The sequence below is a fragment of the Notothenia rossii genome (assembly GCF_949606895.1).
Source record: "Notothenia rossii genome assembly, chromosome: 11".
NCBI lineage: Eukaryota > Metazoa > Chordata > Actinopteri > Perciformes > Nototheniidae > Notothenia > Notothenia rossii.
In genome coordinates this window covers 8,374,745-8,393,246 of record NC_136910.1, presented here as the reverse complement: position 1 = coordinate 8,393,246, position 18,502 = coordinate 8,374,745, and the positions used below count along the sequence as shown (strand labels likewise).

Sequence of the window (18,502 nt, the reverse complement as noted above, 5' to 3'; positions counted from 1 at the left end):
AATATTATATGTGCACTGTTGCTGCCAACACATTGCAACCTAGCTTCCTCAGTTGTATATTTAGTCATGTGTGAGTCTGAAATATACTGTATATCAGCTTACATAATGTTTAACCCAGTGATGGTTTGCTTGTTGAGTGGGAGCTATATTACACAATGTTTACAGAAGACAGCCACACCATCCTGCCAGGAGCGTTTTAGCACTGCACCTCTAAATGTACCCAGTTTGTAATTTTAGCTGCCTAAACCACCCCTCAAGTGTTGTCCTGTCTCTGGCCCAAAGCTAATGAAGGCCTCAGTGTGCTCCGTATCAGTGCTATGGATCAAAAAGGTGATGATGATCGCACTGTTCTCAGTTAAAAGCATTCTTTCGGAGTTGCCCTGATTTGAGGACTGTCTCGTTGTTTACTCTGGCTTTGGAAGTCTGATAACATGAGATTCAATCAGATATTTTTTATTTACTCAGGTAGCAACAGAAGAGGGTATGGAGACAGGGTTTAGATAAGATGATTTCCCCTTTTTGTTGTGAGAATCATAATGAGATCTCACAAAGTATTCACTGTTTCTTCAAAATGTATTTTTTTAGACAGCATCAGTCTTATTGTGCATTTTATATTAGAAACACTTTGTAAACTAGAGCCTATCCTACGCAGTCAAATCCAGAGATAAGAGCAAGAGCACTTTTAGTAAGCATTTACTTCAGAAACCTTCAACATTGATATGGGTTCATAATTGCAAAATAAATACAATAGATACTAATCCTGATTGTTCCTTGTTTTCTTTGTACGTTACTCCTTCACAAACAGTATATTGTTAAAACGCTAATATAGAGTCAATAGCTCTTTGGTCGACTGTGTGTGTATCCAAAATCTCCAAAAAAAAGAAGGTTAGTGAAACATAGGGATTTTCAAACAAGATGTTTTTTCATTTTTGTTGTTTTTAGCAACTTATCTGTTTCCATCAAATACCTCCAATCGGTTTTCATCACTATACTGTGTACTTGTTTCTTCAACCATCGGACAGGGTGTAACATTGAATCCAAACAGCAGAGTGATTTGAGTAAAACTAAAAAGGAAACCAACATAAAATATATACTTGTTATAGTAGTGACAAAAATGTCTGAATCCATAGAAAAAGAACTGTTTAGCTTTTTAAAGGAGGCAGTGTTCACCTGTTTGTCAGCAATATTACCTTGAAACTACTTGTCTGATTTTTATGAAACTTATGTCAAGGTTTAAGCAAGAGCCCATGACGAACCTGTTGCATTTTGGAGCAAACCCAAATCAGATGCACACGTTGTTTTTGACTTTCTTTAACATGGCGAGATAGGGGATTTGGCCTTGGTGGAGTTGTGTGCTCTCATCTTCCCTTCTTGCATATATAATTGGCAGTGACTGTGAACAGTTTTAAAGTGCTCTTGAGCTGGACATTGTTTAGTTCTGCTGCCCATTACGCTGACACAGATAACACCGTTAATGTCTGGGTGATTAGACCGGCACTTAATTAACAGGGTGCCATGTTGAGATAACAGAAAGTGAGGACAAGGCATCGACACACTCGTGGTTTTAATACTCTTGTCCTCAGGCCAGCTGGGGTGTGAGGGAGCTCTGTAGAGTTACTGTTGGTGTGTGTGTTTCGACAGTTGGGACAACACTTGGATGTTGGAGCAGGTGTCAGCGGCCATGTGCTGTGCTTACTGCTGCATAACTAATTCAATAAGCACATGTCAGTTTCGCCCACACCAAGGCGCTCTTTGTAAATGTCTTACCCCCCCCCTCCCATCATCTCTTTATGTGGAGCAGGTAACTATTTCCACAATGTCAGCTGTCTAACCATCACTCGTATAACAGGCCTGTCATTGGGCGCATCGTTCAGGGCACCTGTGAGCTGTCAGTCAAACAGCACACTCTACTCCATTGTGTTGTGTTGTTGTCTCTCATGCTTAATTATGACACAGCAATTACGTTTTAACCGTTCAAATTGTGTTTTTAAGGGAAAGGTGCTCCATTGAAAGTTATTATGTTCATTTTAATGGATGCAGGAAGCTGACCTAAATACTCATTTGGATTTATAAATGTGTTACATTTACAGTGCACATCTCTCAGCACCTCCAAATCTGAGGCCATGGTTCTCAGCAGGAAACCGATGGACTGTCCACTCCAAGTAGGGAATGAGTCCTTACCCCAAGGAGTTCAAGTATCTCGGGGTCTTGTTCTCGGGTGAGGGAACAATGGAGCGTGAGATGGGCCGGAAGAAGATGGATGGATGGATCTCTTAGTAGTATGATAGGTTTCAATAAAATGTAATCTTGAAGATACTTTTTTTAGAATGAATATCTTTACACTTTAGAAAGAGGCTGCCAAAACCTCAAATGTTTACACATCTATGTTAATTACTTAAAAAAGGATGGTAGATTAAGTAATGGTGATAATGTGTGCAGCTTTGTCAATGTTTACATGTATACTACAGAGTTGCTGCTTTATTTCTAGCTGTTATCTGTATACTATCTATGATTATTCCCCCATGTGACCTGACCAGACTCCTATCACTTCTAATGTGATCTGATACATTACAAGAATGCTACATTTAGCCCTAATGCCGACATTAACCCTTGCCCTGTTAATACTTGGAGACTTAGGTACATGAGAAACACAAGCTGCTCCAACATGCTGCCACTAAACCTGAGCCATGTTTTATGCCTAGACTTCAGGATGATGATCATCAATAATAACGATCAGTCATAAATCATTAATATGTTAAGCCTTTAGTTAATAATTAAGTTATCTTCAACAAGACATTTATATAGTGAAGTTCCTCCTATGTAGTTGAAATGAGGCAGCTATATATGTCAGAAGACCTACAGTTGTCTTTACTCTCTGGTTTAGTACACACTATAAATGGGCGCTATGCAATATCTAAGTGTCTCTGAGCTAAACAAAATATAGCATTGTATGGTTAAGAAACCATTTTATGTTGCTGGCTTTGTGATCTATTTTCTGTCAGTGTCTAAAACAGGGGTGTCAAACTCAATTTAATTGCGGGCCACATCCGCATTAGGGCTGCACTCAAAGGGCCGGTTGTAACTTTAAGACTATGTAAAAATACATATATAAATATAATGTATTATATTACATTATTGCCTCTGTATTGGATTATTATTGGATAGGGTAATAACTTCATAATTAACTACGTCTGAAAGCAGAAGTCTGGGGCAAATAATTGCAATTCAGTGAGAATGTCACAAAATGATTTAAAAAGAAAAGCCAAATTCTGGAATAAAAGTCGAAATAAAAAAAGAAGTGATATTTTGAAAAAGTTATATTTAAAAAAAAAGAGTCAAATTCTGAGAAAAGGTCACATTTTAAGAAAAAAGGCATATTTAGAAGAAAAAAGTCTAATTTGAGATGCATTGTGGGACATGTAGTTTATGGGCAATGTGCTTCTGTAAATCATCATGTAACCGTATAATAAACATATAATATTCTTTGCAAGCTCTTGTGGGGCCACAGAAAATGAAGTCACGGGCCGGATTTGGCCCCCGGGCCTTGAGTTTGACACCCCTGGTCTAAAATGAGGAAATGACATGTTAAAGTGACAACAGAACAACATCCTGCATAGAATTGAACTATTTTAGGAAAACGTACAACATTAACTACCGATTCTTGTAAAGTGTTTCTATAAACATCACTGCAAAGGACAGTTGCTAAGACAAGAACATTTCACCACAAACCTAAGTCTATCCTAACACAAAATAACCTTTTAGCACAACATGTCTTGGAACACAATATATGTTGGTGGAAATAATGACACCTCTTTATTGCAGGCTTGCATTGAGCCTCCTCAGGGAACCTCTTGGATGAGGATCACCAGAACCTTTTCACTGTTTACTTTTAGCACTTTGTGTTGGAATCTAATCTTGTATATACAAATGACAACTCTACGCATTCTCTGACACACATGAAGTCACCAGCCACCTGTTTTTAATACGTCCTCTCTCTGGACGTATATCTCAGAAGAGCCTTGAGGAAAAACATTTTTAAACTTTTGACACAAACGTCTACTTTATATCAAGAACGCACAGATAATAATGTGGTGGTCAAAATCACTGTGACCTCACAAATCACATTTTCAGGCCATCACTTAATTAATATCCTAATTAAGGCGGTTTAAAACAATGTCTAATATGATTAAATTATGAAGTGATAATATTTAGGATAGACATGGATGTAAACTACAGCTTGATCATATTGGGGGAGGCAAACAACCACATGGTGGTAATTTTAAGGCATGTGATCAACTTTGCTTGCAGTTCATACCATGTGCAGAGGTTAACATTATTCCCTAGATCAAATTGATTTAAAACAAATCAACTTTACGTATTATAACTGTAATAAAAGTGTTACCAAATACTACACTTTTCGAAAATAACCCTTAACACCCCTTAGTCTGTGAGAATTACCATATCATTACCAGTTCCTGTGCTCTTTTTATTATACTAAAATGCACAACATTTACCAAATGTATCGGAATAGGCAGAAGTATTTTGGCTTTAAAGTCCCCTCATAACTGGTGACCTATGATCGAACCTGCAGTTAACCAACAGAGGGCAGTAGCAGCTAAAATATAAGTCATTCATTGTGTTATTTGCAATCCATATAACTAAGACTTTGCTTAAATGTAATAACTGCTGCTTCACAAACTGAAGAGATAATTAAGTCAAACAGTTGTATGAGATAATAATACAAGTTGAAACAGTGAATGTAGGCTTTAAAGCCACTAAGTTATGTTTTTCTTAGTATGTGGTGTCCTTAAAGTGTCCTAATGAAAGTTGGTTGTTTAGTTTAACTCATTCCAATTGTGTCAGTGCAACTAAGACACGCTGAGGTTTGTTTTGAAACAGGACGGCCCTCATTTTAGCATGCAGCTGCACGTTTAGACACCAGAGGTCCCTCCACATTACAGCTTTGAATCCCAAACCTTTCATAAGGAGCTGCAAAGAAAGCCTGTGTTCAACAAAACTACAAATGGCACTGTGGCACTAAAAAAGGCAGAAATAATAATTGATGTTTTTGAAGGCAGAGATGCCTCGCTTTGAGATGTTAAAATGGCAGAGATGGAGCTGAAAGTGTGGCAGCCTTATGAATTTGAATTATGGCAGTTTTACAGAAATGCTATTATACCCCTCGTTCTTTTCAAATTCATTTTTTTTGGCTCTCCCTTTTTCCTCTTAATTCTCTCGCCTTTTCAACCTCCTTCCTCTAACGCTCTGCTTCCCCTTCCTTGCTTCTTCCGCTTAATGTGCCCAAGAGATCTTCTAAGTGGAGCAGTTTGAACGAAAACTGTGTCATTCAGTGACCTGATTCATATTTTTCTGCAGATTTTCATCATGCGGGTGATTCCCATATTGCACAATCACTACTTCCTGGCATTCAGCGGCTTGAGCGTGAAGCACTATTTTAATTCACATAATTAGTCCAGGCTAGCAGACTCCAGAAATCCCCCAGAACAACTTGTCTTCTTAATTTATAAAAGATTAGGTCAGCTAAGAGAGCAATGGAGCTACACTGTGATCCGGCACAGTGACAACACGCTGAGTGGTAATTGTATTTTACAGACGAGTGCCATTCTTTATGAGCATTATCATCCCTTGACCTCACAATGATGTGGTCAGGTCGAATTGAATTCCCTCTGTTGGGCTCTAAGGCTCTTCACTCTCCTCCTCTGTGTGTAAAATTACATTTATTTATTGATGTTTATCTTCGTACTACAGGAGTATTTTCATTATCACAGCTCTGAGGTTGCGCTAGACTTTTTCGCTGCCCGTCATTTTGACGGACAGGATCGTAACATTTCCGTCAAAATCCATTATTACCCGTCGGTCTTTACACAACTCTGGGGGGGGGGGGTTGGAGAGAGAGAGTGAGCTGTCAACGGGGGGGGGGTTGGGGTGAACTCGTTAGTTCTGTTAGCAAAGCAAATACTCGCAGACATTTCAATGATTTGTACGGCAAAGTTAGGTTTGGAAACTATATCATTTCCTTTTTGGCGGGCATGCATAACACGGCATAGTACCGGAGCCTCGCTGCGGGGAAGCTTTGGCGCTGTTCTGAGTTTGTTCTAGTCTGTCAACATGACGGACTGCTTTCAGATTTTTCCGTCATTGTTAAAAAAAATCTGTATTAGACGGAAAATATTCGGTTAACGCGACCTCGAAGCATCCTAATATCCTGTGTGGCTGTTTTCGTTAGGCCAACCTCAACCCTTATATAATAAACAACCCCTTTATAGGCTCTCATGAGGTAACTCCACTTGTATGGGGAAAAAGTTAGGAATTCTGTCTATTGAGTTGTTTTTTGCTGAATATAAGCTAGCAAGGCTCGGAAAATATTATCTTTGCTGGGAAAAGGCCAGACTAAAACTTCTATGAATAAATGTGTAAGATATTGTTTGATTGATTGGTTTGTTTACGTATTTTGCCCCAAACGTCCTCATTTGCTGACAAGACATTAGTCAGCAAAAACAATTAAGGATGATCACATGACAGACTAAATATTCAAAATACTAGTTTATCTGTTAATCTATGAAGAAATATTACAAATTGATTTGCATTCCATAGAAAAGCATCTGAAAATGTTTAAATGTAATTTTCAAAAGTGTACATTAGGCTATCTAGATGTCAATCAATTTCTATAAGTTTGCTACATTGCATTGCTATTATATTTTTTTTTTTATCATACATTTTTTATTGCAACATCTTCAATTTACAACACAGTACAGAAGAGCATTCAGGTTGCACAACATTTTGGATTAATTCAATCCCATCCCTCTATCCTAAATCCCACCCACCTACCCACCCACTCCATAGCCCACCCCCACCCACCCACTCCATAGCCCACCCCCCCTCCACAAACCACCGGGGCAACAATATCCCCTCAGGGATAGCATTCTTATTTGGTCAGGATCTCCTTTAAGTTAGATCAGATCTGTCCACATTAAAATTGTATCAGGTTTTGCATCGTTGCTTCTCGCAGAGGACAGTTCAAGGGCTATTATATATTTAAGGATTATTTGTGAAACATAGATGTGAGACCACGTTGAATCACTAGCTTTGTTTTGCTAACATCTAAATATGTAGAGTAAGCAACGAGGCTGAATGTCCCCTAAGTTTAAAGACGACTGGAAAAATGTTTTAAAAAGTTTTGGCGCAACAGAAATGCACGATAATTAGTGATTCAATCGTGGAACTTTTCAACCCTTCGTTTAGATTAAAGTTGGAAGCGCTCATTCTCCTCATCAACAGTTTCCTCTAGTTTGCATAAACATAGTGCTGCATAAATGAGCGTGCAGGCAGCCCTCGTGCTAAAACCCTGGCAGAGCTTATGCATAATGAAGACGCACTGAATTCAGAGCTTTAAGGCACGCAATTTATAGCTCCTTACCATCCGTTTTCCTGACAGAAACACAACTATCCACACACAGACACCCATAAATACACAACTTCCTTCTGGACCTCGAGGTCATTAAGCTGGTGAGGAAGAGTGCAGACTGGCGGTCTAATTAATGCCTCTCTGCCTCCCTGAAAGACCTTGTTATTCTCACACTGAGGCTAGACCAGTGTTTTGTCTGCCGCCCTCAGGCCTTGTTAAAGAGGCGCAAGCTGCCTGGTTTCGTCCTTCCGTCTGCATCCATCCACCGGGGGGGAATTCAACATGAAGGGTTTAGTCAGGCTCAAGGGACACCATTCAGCTGGGGACGCTTCGGGCGGCAGAAGAACGTATTTCACTGGAGGCTTATCTCGCTCTGTCAGTCATCTGGATAATGTCACTTGGTGGCAGTTTAATGGAAACAATGATAGTCGATGCTGGCGTGACGCGCAATGCGGCGGTGAGCCCTGTTGGGATCATGTTCATATATTTGGGAATGTTGTGTACCTGCGTCTAGTGCCATTTGAGCTCCATCAAGGCCTTTTGTCTGTTTCCGATTGGCTGTTTTTAAACGGGCCCTATTTCATTTTTCTTCGGTTTTCCCTTTCCTGACAAGTGTAACATAGATTTGTGTACATGTAAAGGATCTGCAAAGGCTAACATCCCAAGTTTCTCTCCCTCACACTCCCCCCCCCCCCCCCCTGCCTGAAACGCCTCCATTAGATTCCTTTGTTTACTTCTGTAACATAGTGACATCATTGTTACACTTTCTATTGTCTAGGGCACATTGTACGTGATAGGCTATGGGGACATCTCAAGCAGTTGGCAAATCACAACAGATTCAGTCAGCCAACCAATCAGAGCAGACTGGGCTCTGGTTTCAGAGAGAGGGTGAAAAGAGGTGCTGCAGCACAGGAAGCATGAGCAAAATAAAGACCTTTTTGAACATTAAAGCATGTAACTATATCACAGTAGAGGCACCACATACAAATATGAACCTGAAAAGTAGCTTAATAGGCCCCCTTTAAAACAAAGCCAAGCCTGTGTTCTGCCGATGTTGTTCATACAGCACGCACACTGTCATATATCCTTCTTCAGTTTTCTGACGTATAGCAGAGCCTGAGTGTTTATTCTCAAGAGGGTTTTCTGCTTTCATTTCTCTGGATTTTTCTTTTGCTTGCGATACTCCTCAATCATTGTTTGATTATAGTCCTCTGAGGTTACCAAGGCAACAGTTTCATTTTGGCTGTTACAATCCGTCTCACTTATTACAGTTTGCAATTATAATTGTGACATTATAATTAGATTTATCTCATTCATACTCACAACTAGTATTGGAGACAATTCATCCGAACTGATTTTGAGTTGAACAAAGACCTCGACTTCAGTCCTTCCTCACAGACAAGGGATTCCTGACATTATTATAGGGTTGTTATTAAGGTTTTGTTTGAAAAACACTGTCAGACGGGCATGGCGGAAGGTGACAGAATGAAAGTCTGGGAGCTCTGCCATGTGCAAGGTGGCCGAGGCCCAATCCATAAGGACACACACAGCCGGGGCTTCATATATTCAGCAGCTTCAGCCTCAGCCATAAAAACTGTAATGCCAAGGTCCAGACATTTTTAAATAAAGCATTCAAAAGCCTTTTGGACTGTAGGAAAGTTAAAGTGTGAACATCTGGTGCAATTATGGCACTGAAACAGGCAGAGGCACTGTTTGTCACCCAGCTGACTTACACTGTTGTTAGTAAACCTCACAGGGAACAGTGCAAAAGACGAGAAACCCCAAAATGCAAACTGAAGTAACCACCGGTTCCCAAATCTGACGACATCTTCAACTCCAGTACCTTTAGGGCTCTGACACTTTTTTTTTATGAGTTAAGATTTACGTTCCCTTGCTGCTTCCTTCCCCTCGTTGGCATTGTCCTGAAGAGGAGGGGTCACTGCGGATTTGTGCGGAGAGAAAACACCTTTAAAAGGGGATTTCAGTGAAATCAAGCCCTGCCTGCCGCCGACACGAGTAGTAACAAGTTCCTTTTGATCACTCGTATGTTCTGACCTTATTGCTCTGCTCCCTGCGTGCCAGCCTCATTATTATGCATTAGATTAACATAAAAAGAGCCTTTGTTCTGGAATTACTCATAATGAAGTGTTGTACGGAGGATTGTTTAATTGTCGGAGTAGGAGCTCAATGGAGCCATCCAAACAGTCTAATTCAATTTGTGCATATGTGTTTTGGGGGTGGGAGTTTGCTTGATTGTGCAGCAGTGCATGCAATGTGCTAATGTGTCTGTGCTTATAATTAGCACAGACATGTAAAGGGCTGCAGAGACTTTTCTTCGGGGGCATCGGTGCTATGGATATCATTATTAGTTTGATGTTGTCTTCTGCAGCCCTAAAAATGATGTTCACATGGTTAGGATTTCACCATAAGCCTGAGTGTTAGTAGCTTTTGTCTTGTTTACAGTGTGTGGGTGTGTGTCAGTAACAGACCAGACGTGTGTGGTGTGTGTGTGTGTGTGTGTGTGTGTGTGTGTGTGTGTGTGTGTGTGTGTGTGTGTGTGTGTGTGTGTGTGTGTGTGTGTGTGTGTGTGTGTGTGTGTGTGTGTGTGTGTGTGTGTGTGTGTGTGTGTGTGTGTGTGTGTGTGTGTGTGTGTGTGTGTGTGTGTGTGTGTGTGTGAGTAAGGGGGGGGTCTGTGGCAGTAGTAAGCGCAGAGCCGCAGTGGAGCCCATCCCCTGCTCCCTCCCTGAGACTCCTTACTCGTAGTGAGGTTGAGGAGCCGCAGCCCATCGCCACTCCTTTCCCGTGTACAATTGGAAGAGAGAGGCCACCTCCCTCCCCTGCTTCATTGGTATGCAGGCGGTGCAGTGTGTGTGTGTGTGTGTGTGTGTGTGTGTGTGTGTGTGTGTGTGAGGAGGAGAGGGGATAGAGGAGAGCGAGAGGAGGAGGAGGAGAGTGAATGCTGGATCTGCCTCGTCTGCTGAAGCTGGGTTGTACTGCCTGCTCCACACTGCACCGGCACACAGCAGAGTCACGGCCCGTTTGAATCACCGTCTGCTCTCTCAGCACCACCGCGGACACCCACAGCACCCCCCAGCAAAAAGGACAACCAGGGACAGAGCTCACCACGCTTTCTCCATCACCAAAAGGGGGACGCAGCAGATTTCACCAAGGAGCCTGACGCTACAATTTAGGCACCAGCTGCTAAACCTCAACCAAATCCCCCCTCCACCTTGTCCCATCCTTCCCAACACTCCTCTCTCGCTCCTCCCTATGCCCTTGTCCTTGGCGGCTCCTCTCACCTCCCTGGCCAGTATATGGATAGAAGCTCCCTGTTTCAGCTCATACAAGAGCAGGTAAGCGAGTGAGCAGGCAGGCGGCAGAGGTTTCTATGGTTACGGGCTCCTGGCCACCTCGCCGTCTATCCAGGGATTGAGACGTGGAGGCTTTGGCTGGCGAGCCGATGTTAGGATTGATAGCAGGGGCTGTTTGCACGGGCAAAATGAGGGCGTGAGACAACACGACGGACGCAAGCATCATGGAGCCATGTGTGCCCAGAGAATGTGAGGTCAGATCATGAGCCACAGCAAAGGGGGGGGGGCATCATGTCATGGTTTATGGGAAGGAGGGAGGGCGGGTGAAAGGGGTGTGTGTGTGCAGAATATGCTGTATGGATGGTTTGATTGGAGCAATGACAGAAATATGGTAGATTACAGCTGCTATGTGCATGGATCTATGTGTCTCTGCCTGTGATTTTTCCTTGTCTTTCCTCTATGATTATCCCAACCCAAAATCTTATCATCTCAGGGTGGCAAAAATCAGAGATGGCAAGATTATTTGGCTTTTTCATTTCCAAGGGTCGAGCTCTGAAACAGTTCCTGTGAAAGTCCAGTTGGCGGTTTTCTGTAAGAATAGAAGCTATTATTATTTGGCTTTAAACTTTTTTTCCTGCTTCTTCAGCCCTGCTCTGGAAAGCACCGTGTTAGTGGCCATATTTTGGCTGGTGAAAAATGTTTGTCTTGACATCTGGTTTTCTCAGAGTCCTCCATCCAAATTGCTGTTTTGCTGTCCAGCCAGATCTATGTTTGAGTTGAGGTTTGGTCTACCATCTCCAAAATTAACAAGCCAAAATGGATTTGAAGGCAGAAAGCAATGTCTATAATCGGCTACTGCTCCCTAAAGACGTGTGTATCTCCAGCTGTTTTTCATGGCTTGCATTTAGCTCTAAGCTTTCTAACGCGTCTTGTGTTTCTGATGATGAACGGGGGTTTCTGCCTGATCGACAGGTGCATCGGGCAATCATTCTGTCCAAGAGGGAGGAATCAATTATCAGCTGCAGGGTTTACAGGTCACGAGTGGCCCATCAGAAACGCATTGATCAACTCACTCAAGAGCCTTGGGGAGAAGTGTGTGTGATTGTGTGTGTGTGATTGTGTGTGTGTGTGTGTGTGTGTGTGTGTGTGTGTGTGTGTGTGTGTGTGTGTGTGTGTGTGTGTGTGTGTGTGTGTGTGTGTGTGTGTGTGTGTGTGTGATCACCGTCGCATTTTTATGAATGTGTGTGTTTTCATAAAAAGTCGAGGAAGCCTGTGTGGGTTGAGTGAGAAGATGCTCTGTGGTCACACTAGTGAGTCAGTCATGTACTGTAAAAGCACTTCAGTGATAACAACCACCTAGTATTACCTCAACAACACATACTCTTCCACAGACACATTTCATGCGGTATCAAAGAGGCTGACTCATCTGTGTCAATATCGTTTTCCATGTAGCAGGTCATTGGGCTGCGGTGGAAGCCAATACACTTCCACACTGTAAACAGTGTTTTATTGATTGTGGGGTTTACTCTTGCTTGCGCCAGTATGTTCATATAGACAGTTTGCAAAGGCTTCAGTTGAGCAGGCTACGGTCCTATTAAGCTCAAGTCTAGACCAAATCACTCACACTGGCTGACGGCAGGCTTCTCCTGCCTTTGGGACTCCATGCAGTGGACTTTGATTTAGAAAAGGTCTCTCTAATTAAACTAGAGAGAAGTGAAAATCTGCATCCAACAGCTTTTGGACTGTAGACAGGCACGCTTGTATTTAGGAAAAACATGCTGCCCGTATAAACATTGGGTACATTTTTTATTCAGGAAAATGTTTTGCTGAGCATGGCTATTTTTTTTTAAGCTCTGGCCACCATCTTTGAATCGTCACACTTACTGGATGTTTCCCTCAACGACCGCAGTGTCCCACCAGCCTCTAAGCACATCCACAAGAACACCTGGAGGTCAAGTGCTTTGCTTGAGGGCATCCCAAGTGCTGCCATTTGGAAAGGACAAGGATTACTCTGTCTATTGTTTTTATAGTCTAGGGTTTTTAACCTGCATTACACCTTCTCTATAAACATGTTGACTTGAGCTACCACTGGCCAGCTTCAGTCAAACACAATAATGGCACTTAACTTCCATGCTCTAAGGTTTTTTTTAGAATTATTACTATATTACTCGGTTTTGCATGTTTATATGAGTGCTGCAGGTGTTATACCCATCACAGCCATGTCACAAAGAACCACATGGAAATGCTGCAGAGGGAGAGAAGAAGAAAGCAACAGTGGCAACAGGATTGCATTTTTTTATTACTCTTTGTCTGCAGGAGGTTGCAATGCTGAGCTCGGGTTATTTCTGGCCTATGCAGGCTTACACATATGATCAGAGCACTCTCTCTGATAGTCTTGCAGCACCACTGATAGGGCCGGCACCACTAAAATGCTATCAGGGAATTTCTTCCTCTGTCATTCAATTCTTATCTGGCTTATTTATATCCCTCCTCCCATAAGGACTTCTGGGTTCTGAATACTATTTTGATATATTTATGTCAAGTTTTGAGAATAAGACTGTCCCCTTTCATCATTCTCTAATGCTGATTTGCATTGAGCTGTATTTGAAAATGCCTCAGGCTGTTTGTAATGTGTTTAAACGCCAGGAAATGTAGTCAGCTGATTGTTTACATCAAGGAAAATCCCCTGGGTGTCTCTCCACTTGAGGAGAAGGGAGTTTTGAACATATAGCTTTCACATTGCAGTGGAAACATTTGAGTGTAATGTATAATGCATTGTTATACTTACAGAGTCAGTGGCCCAGTTGTTGCTGAACACCAGTGAGTCCTGAGGGCAGCAGAAACAATCAAAAGGGTTTATCTGATGCCATGCAAATATGTTCTGGCTACCCTGTAAATGCACCACTGCAGATACAGCAGCCCTGTTAGGCATGACAGTCTTGTTAATTGAGACCAAAGTAGTCTGTAGTTTTGGTTCTGTGACATTGGGTTAGTCAGTGGGAACCCGACCGGTGCTGGTTCTTATTTCTAACCTTATGGAAGTTATATCACCATCATCATCATCATCATCTCCCAAAGAGTAGATACTGTTCATTCAACAACTATCAACCTTTTCATGCTTTACCCGAACCCTTTGACTGAAAATGTTTCATTTATTGTGTGACCTAAGTTGAGTTAGGGCTTCAGTTTACACATTTTCAGTGAATCCTTTGTAGTGTATTTATACTCTGTCCCGGTTTGTTGGGATTAAATGCCCTTCAGTTGATTTGCCCATTTGTTTAGACCAAAATACTTAAATTAAGATATAGTGAGGTGGGAATCAATTTGGGAATACGGGTGCCTAAAGTCAGCTAGAGCCCTATTCAGATTGTTTAAGGTTACCTCTTAATTCATCTTTTCAGTGAAAAATACATTTAAAGAAATAAATTCACAGAAAACAAAGAAAGAAAGAAAAATTCTTCCTAGTCTTTCGCTTTTTCGTCTTTCAGAAGCTGGAACTCAAATGTTGGCCTTTTTTATTTTCTTCTACTACACAAAGAAGTTTTTTGCAAATATATTTTGTGCTGATTGACTAATTGATCAGTTAACTAAGTTTGATATCCAATAAGATTACCTTCACCAGAGAAAAAGCTGAAAGAGCCTCAGAAATCCATCATGTTTTGGTTGAATTTAGGTATTTGCATGCATTGTGTAACCATAGGGATTATTTTTCAACTTTTTGCCTCCTATGATATGACCTCATTATTAGCTACAACTCTGATTGTACCGTTCAGTTGTTGTCATATCAACCTAATGCAGATAACACAATAGAAATGCAAGTAAGTCTATAATTTCTGTGTTTTGTGGTTTGCTCCCGGGTTGGAGGGTTTCTTCTTGAGCCCCCCTGGAGCAAACTGATAAGTCAGTAATGTGCTTGGGTCAGTTAAGTTTCAGCGGTGGAGGTAATAGAGGTCCCGGGGGTTAATTCTGAGATCATTTACCTGCAGTCAGCATCTCACTTCTCTTCCTCCCCCTCCTCGTGCTGGTGCATACATTTTCCTCCCATGTCTTGTCCATCTCCTCCTACTTGCTCTTGAGCCAGCCAAGTTTGGTGTCTTAGCACCTCCACCCTCCATCCATAATCTCCCGCCCTGCCTCCCTTCACATTTAAACCCCGTCCTTCCCCCTCTTACTACCCCATTTTCTCTCATTGGTCTCTTCCTATCCATCTGTATTTTATTTTTCCTTTCCGCTCCGTACCCTCCGTCTCTGTCTCTCTCCCCTCTTTCGTGTCTTTCATTTGCCTCTTGAACACCAATATGTCGGGGGGGAGAAAAGGAGGGGAAATGCAAGAAAGGCAGGACACACAGGCGGCTGGTAACCAAGGCAACGCATGCAGCTTGTCAAAGTGTCGCCCGCACCAGTGTTGGATCGCTTCAATAAATGCTTCCTTCTCGGTGCAAATTCCCTCCTTTTCCAACCCTTTCTTCTCTCTGTCTCACCCCCTAGTTGAGGCACGTCACCAGCCTGCACATACACACACACAACCTCCTCTTGCCAACACTCATTCATCTCAGTGTACCTCATATCGCTAATTGATAACCCTAATTGGCTACAAGAACCAATCCTCCACCTCCTTGTATCCTCTGCAGACGGTGTGTAACGTTCTTCCTGAATAAGGTCAGACATGTGACAGGGAATATTTTCCGTGCAGTGTGACAGCTCAGCGTCAACACTTGCTTTTGCGTATATTTGCACGCCATATACAGTGTTTGGGTCTGTGCTGCTGCTGTATGTGTAGTGATGTGCTGACATATGGAGGCTGACAGTAATCAGACGTCCCCAGCGTGGCTCTCTGTTCCCCCTGTCATCCCGCGCTGAGCCAGGAGCACATTACAATCTGATCTATCTGTGGCGAGTGAATGCAGAGCACCGGAGTGTGTCACAGCCCTCTTATAGGCAAGAGAAGAATAGCCAGACTGCTGGGTTAGGCGGGAGAATATCAGATTTATGTGAGGCGTTTTTATTCTCCCTGCGTCCTTGTTTCATTTCTGGCTGCCTCTGTTCTTCGCCTCAATTTCTTGAGTGTCTTTAACTTATAATTGTTCATTTCTTTCATTTCATCAACCGCCCAACCACCCACGCTCCTCTCCCATTTTCCACCTCTACCCTCTCTGTTGTGTTTTTGTTGTGCTTTCCTTCCATCTCATCACAAATGCTGGCTACATCTGCACCATTTTGCTCAGCCAGCCTTAAGGGTAGAACGTGGCCATGTTTTAACAAACGTCCATGGAACACACAGTTAAAGGGATTATCTAAAAATAAACCTGAGGCCATTTTCTTTCCCTTATTGGTTCATTTGTTCCTAACAAATGTCATTGATCGTGCGTTGCAGACGGCCTCGACACGGCTGGCTTAGGAGCCGATGGTTGAGATTATACAGAAATGGGTGAGGGACAATGACGAAGATGGAGGTTTTCAAGAATTATGTGGAATAAAACAAAGTAAATGACGTGGAGTGTGATCAGTAAATCCTCGAGGAACAACAATGGTTTTGCCTGTACAGAATCTTGGTTAACATTTCACCTTGGTGTACATAAAATATTCCTAAAGTATCATAACCAACAACATTTCTTTACTACATAAACTGAAGAGGGGAACACACTTATTTGAGTCAGGCATCATAACACTAGCTACTTCCTGCCCCTACTTTGCCCAGATAAATAAAAACATACATTTTCAGGAAGCTAAAAGAATTGAAAGGGTTGCTTTTATTCTACTTAATGGCTTTAAGAACTCGAAACAGTGTAGAGGGAAGCAGACCTCATACAGTGAACATGTTCAGATGGAAATACACACACACACATTTGCACCAATGGATTTCCAGATTGATCCCCGGCTCCTTAGCTGAGCAGCCGAGCCTTAACTCTGAGCCTCCTGCAGTAGGGACTGACACGGCGCAGCGTAGCTTAATGCCGCTCTCCTCATGCAGCCGATGAAACGCCTTTGTCTTACCATGTCAGAGCATGCCAGACAGGATTCTTCTCGTGGACTCATGACATGGGCAACGATGATCCCGCCCGTCTGACTCCACACTGACGCAACATCTGAAAACTCCCGCCTCCCAGGGGCAACAAGAGGCTGTTGGTTTACTATCTGAAACCTAATGAGGCTGTGTTAGCATTCAGGAGACAGTCAAATCAGAAGCAGCAAGGGCCCTTCCCATGTGATCTCTTTGTACTGCTCCAGTTTGTCCTCGGGCGCATTTTCACAAACACAACCAGATGTACTAAGGAGAGCTGGCGTGAGGAATTAACGCTCCATTGCAGAGCGATTGGGTTTATTTGAGAGGAGGTGAGGGAAGAAAATCAAGTAGTAAGTAGCTGAAGCTGCCGCCCCCCCAAAAAAACCACTTTGCAATAACCAATATAGACACCCTATACTTTACAAGCCATTTTTGAACTGGGGCTATTTTCGACAACTGCACTCAGCCATTTTTACGACACTCTGCCGCTTAAATCAATTACGAGGAGCAGCACTGGCGTAGAGACATCAGCAGTAATAACCCATGAGGCTGTGGGTCTCTGAGAGTGGTGATTAAAGAAAAAAACTAGCTGCAAATGCGACCAAGGTCGGACTCACACTGTCAAATGAAGCATCCAGAGAAACAAAGTCTGAAAAGTCAACCTCATTTAAAGCTGCTGAGGGGTTTTTTTCGTCTTCAGGGAAAATGCAGATCACTGCGTATTAGAATGACATGCCCGCCTGTCTTCCCTCACTGCTCCCAACGTCAACAACCCTCTGCTCCTTTAATGAGGTTGAATTGGGCTTTTTCTTAAGGCAGGTCTAATTCTCTCTTCATAGAGGCTACACAGCTTCATTAATGTTGGTTGTCACTGCCTGAGTTTATGCCTTCAGCCTTCTCATTTGTCTTTATGTGTATAGTTGTGTTGCTGTGTGTGTCTATTCTCCCTCAGGGCAATCTCACTCTTTATCACTGCAGTGCTGCGTATCATTAAAGAACCATGAAGCATAACAGGAATAACAACTTCAGTACATGTGTTATCAGAAATATAGTTTTATATGAATAGTTGCCATCTAATCGGAGATACAGGGTCTTACCATTTAATAAGGTATGACTGAAGCTCTTGTGCACCAGTCAATACGATAAAAATAAATAACGAGTTAAATCCCAGATCAATTGTTAAAGTTATGCTCATTTTCAGTTTCGGATTTGTATTTGTGCTTCTAATGCGACATGTTTACATGGCGCCTTTAAAGCATCACGAAAATATTCTCTGCATGGATTGTAATGTTATGTTAAATGTCTGATTCCTTGTTTTTTATCTTAACCCCTGACTGCAAAGTACTGCATTTTTACATAGTATCATATCCCAATGTTCTAAGAGTGGGCTCTCTTTGATTTTTCCAGCTGGACCCAGACAACACCGGTTTCATCGCAGTGGAGAACTTCACCAGCTTGGTGGAGCACCATGAACTGCAGCTGGACCCGTCCAAACTGGACATGCTGTTAGCGCTTGTCCAGAGCAATGAGGAGGGGCAGGTGTGCTACCAGGAGCTCATCGAGCTGGTGAGTGGAGACCTCACACAGATCTGGAGACAGATAGCGAGTCGCTGGAGGCATTTCATGTCCCGCAGCACACACCCATATTTCCCCACTTTCCTAAAGGTTACAGAATTGATTCAGGCTGAGCCGGCAAGCTCTGCAGTGGCGAAAATTGACTCAGGTTGCTGTCCTGCAAAAGAGGGATCAATCTGTCCAGTT

General features: G+C 42.5%; 1 protein-coding gene across 5 annotated transcripts in view; it reads left to right on the top strand.

Annotated features, from left to right (window-relative positions):
- rhbdl1 (rhomboid, veinlet-like 1) overlaps positions 1 to 18,502 on the top strand; it is a 62,561-nt gene that overhangs the window by 5,291 nt on the left and 38,768 nt on the right. The window contains exons 1-2 of one of the 5 annotated variants that reach the window (XM_079659424.1): positions 10,323 to 10,779; positions 18,149 to 18,307. In XM_079659424.1, coding sequence (XP_079515550.1) covers positions 10,741 to 10,779; positions 18,149 to 18,307 — 198 coding nt within the window. In that variant the 5' untranslated portion in view covers positions 10,323 to 10,740. Of the gene's footprint in view, positions 1 to 10,322; positions 10,992 to 11,095; positions 17,071 to 18,148; positions 18,308 to 18,502 lie in introns of those variants that run through there. The other 4 variants (XM_079659425.1, XM_079659427.1, XM_079659428.1 and 1 more) reach the window with 4 other exon arrangements.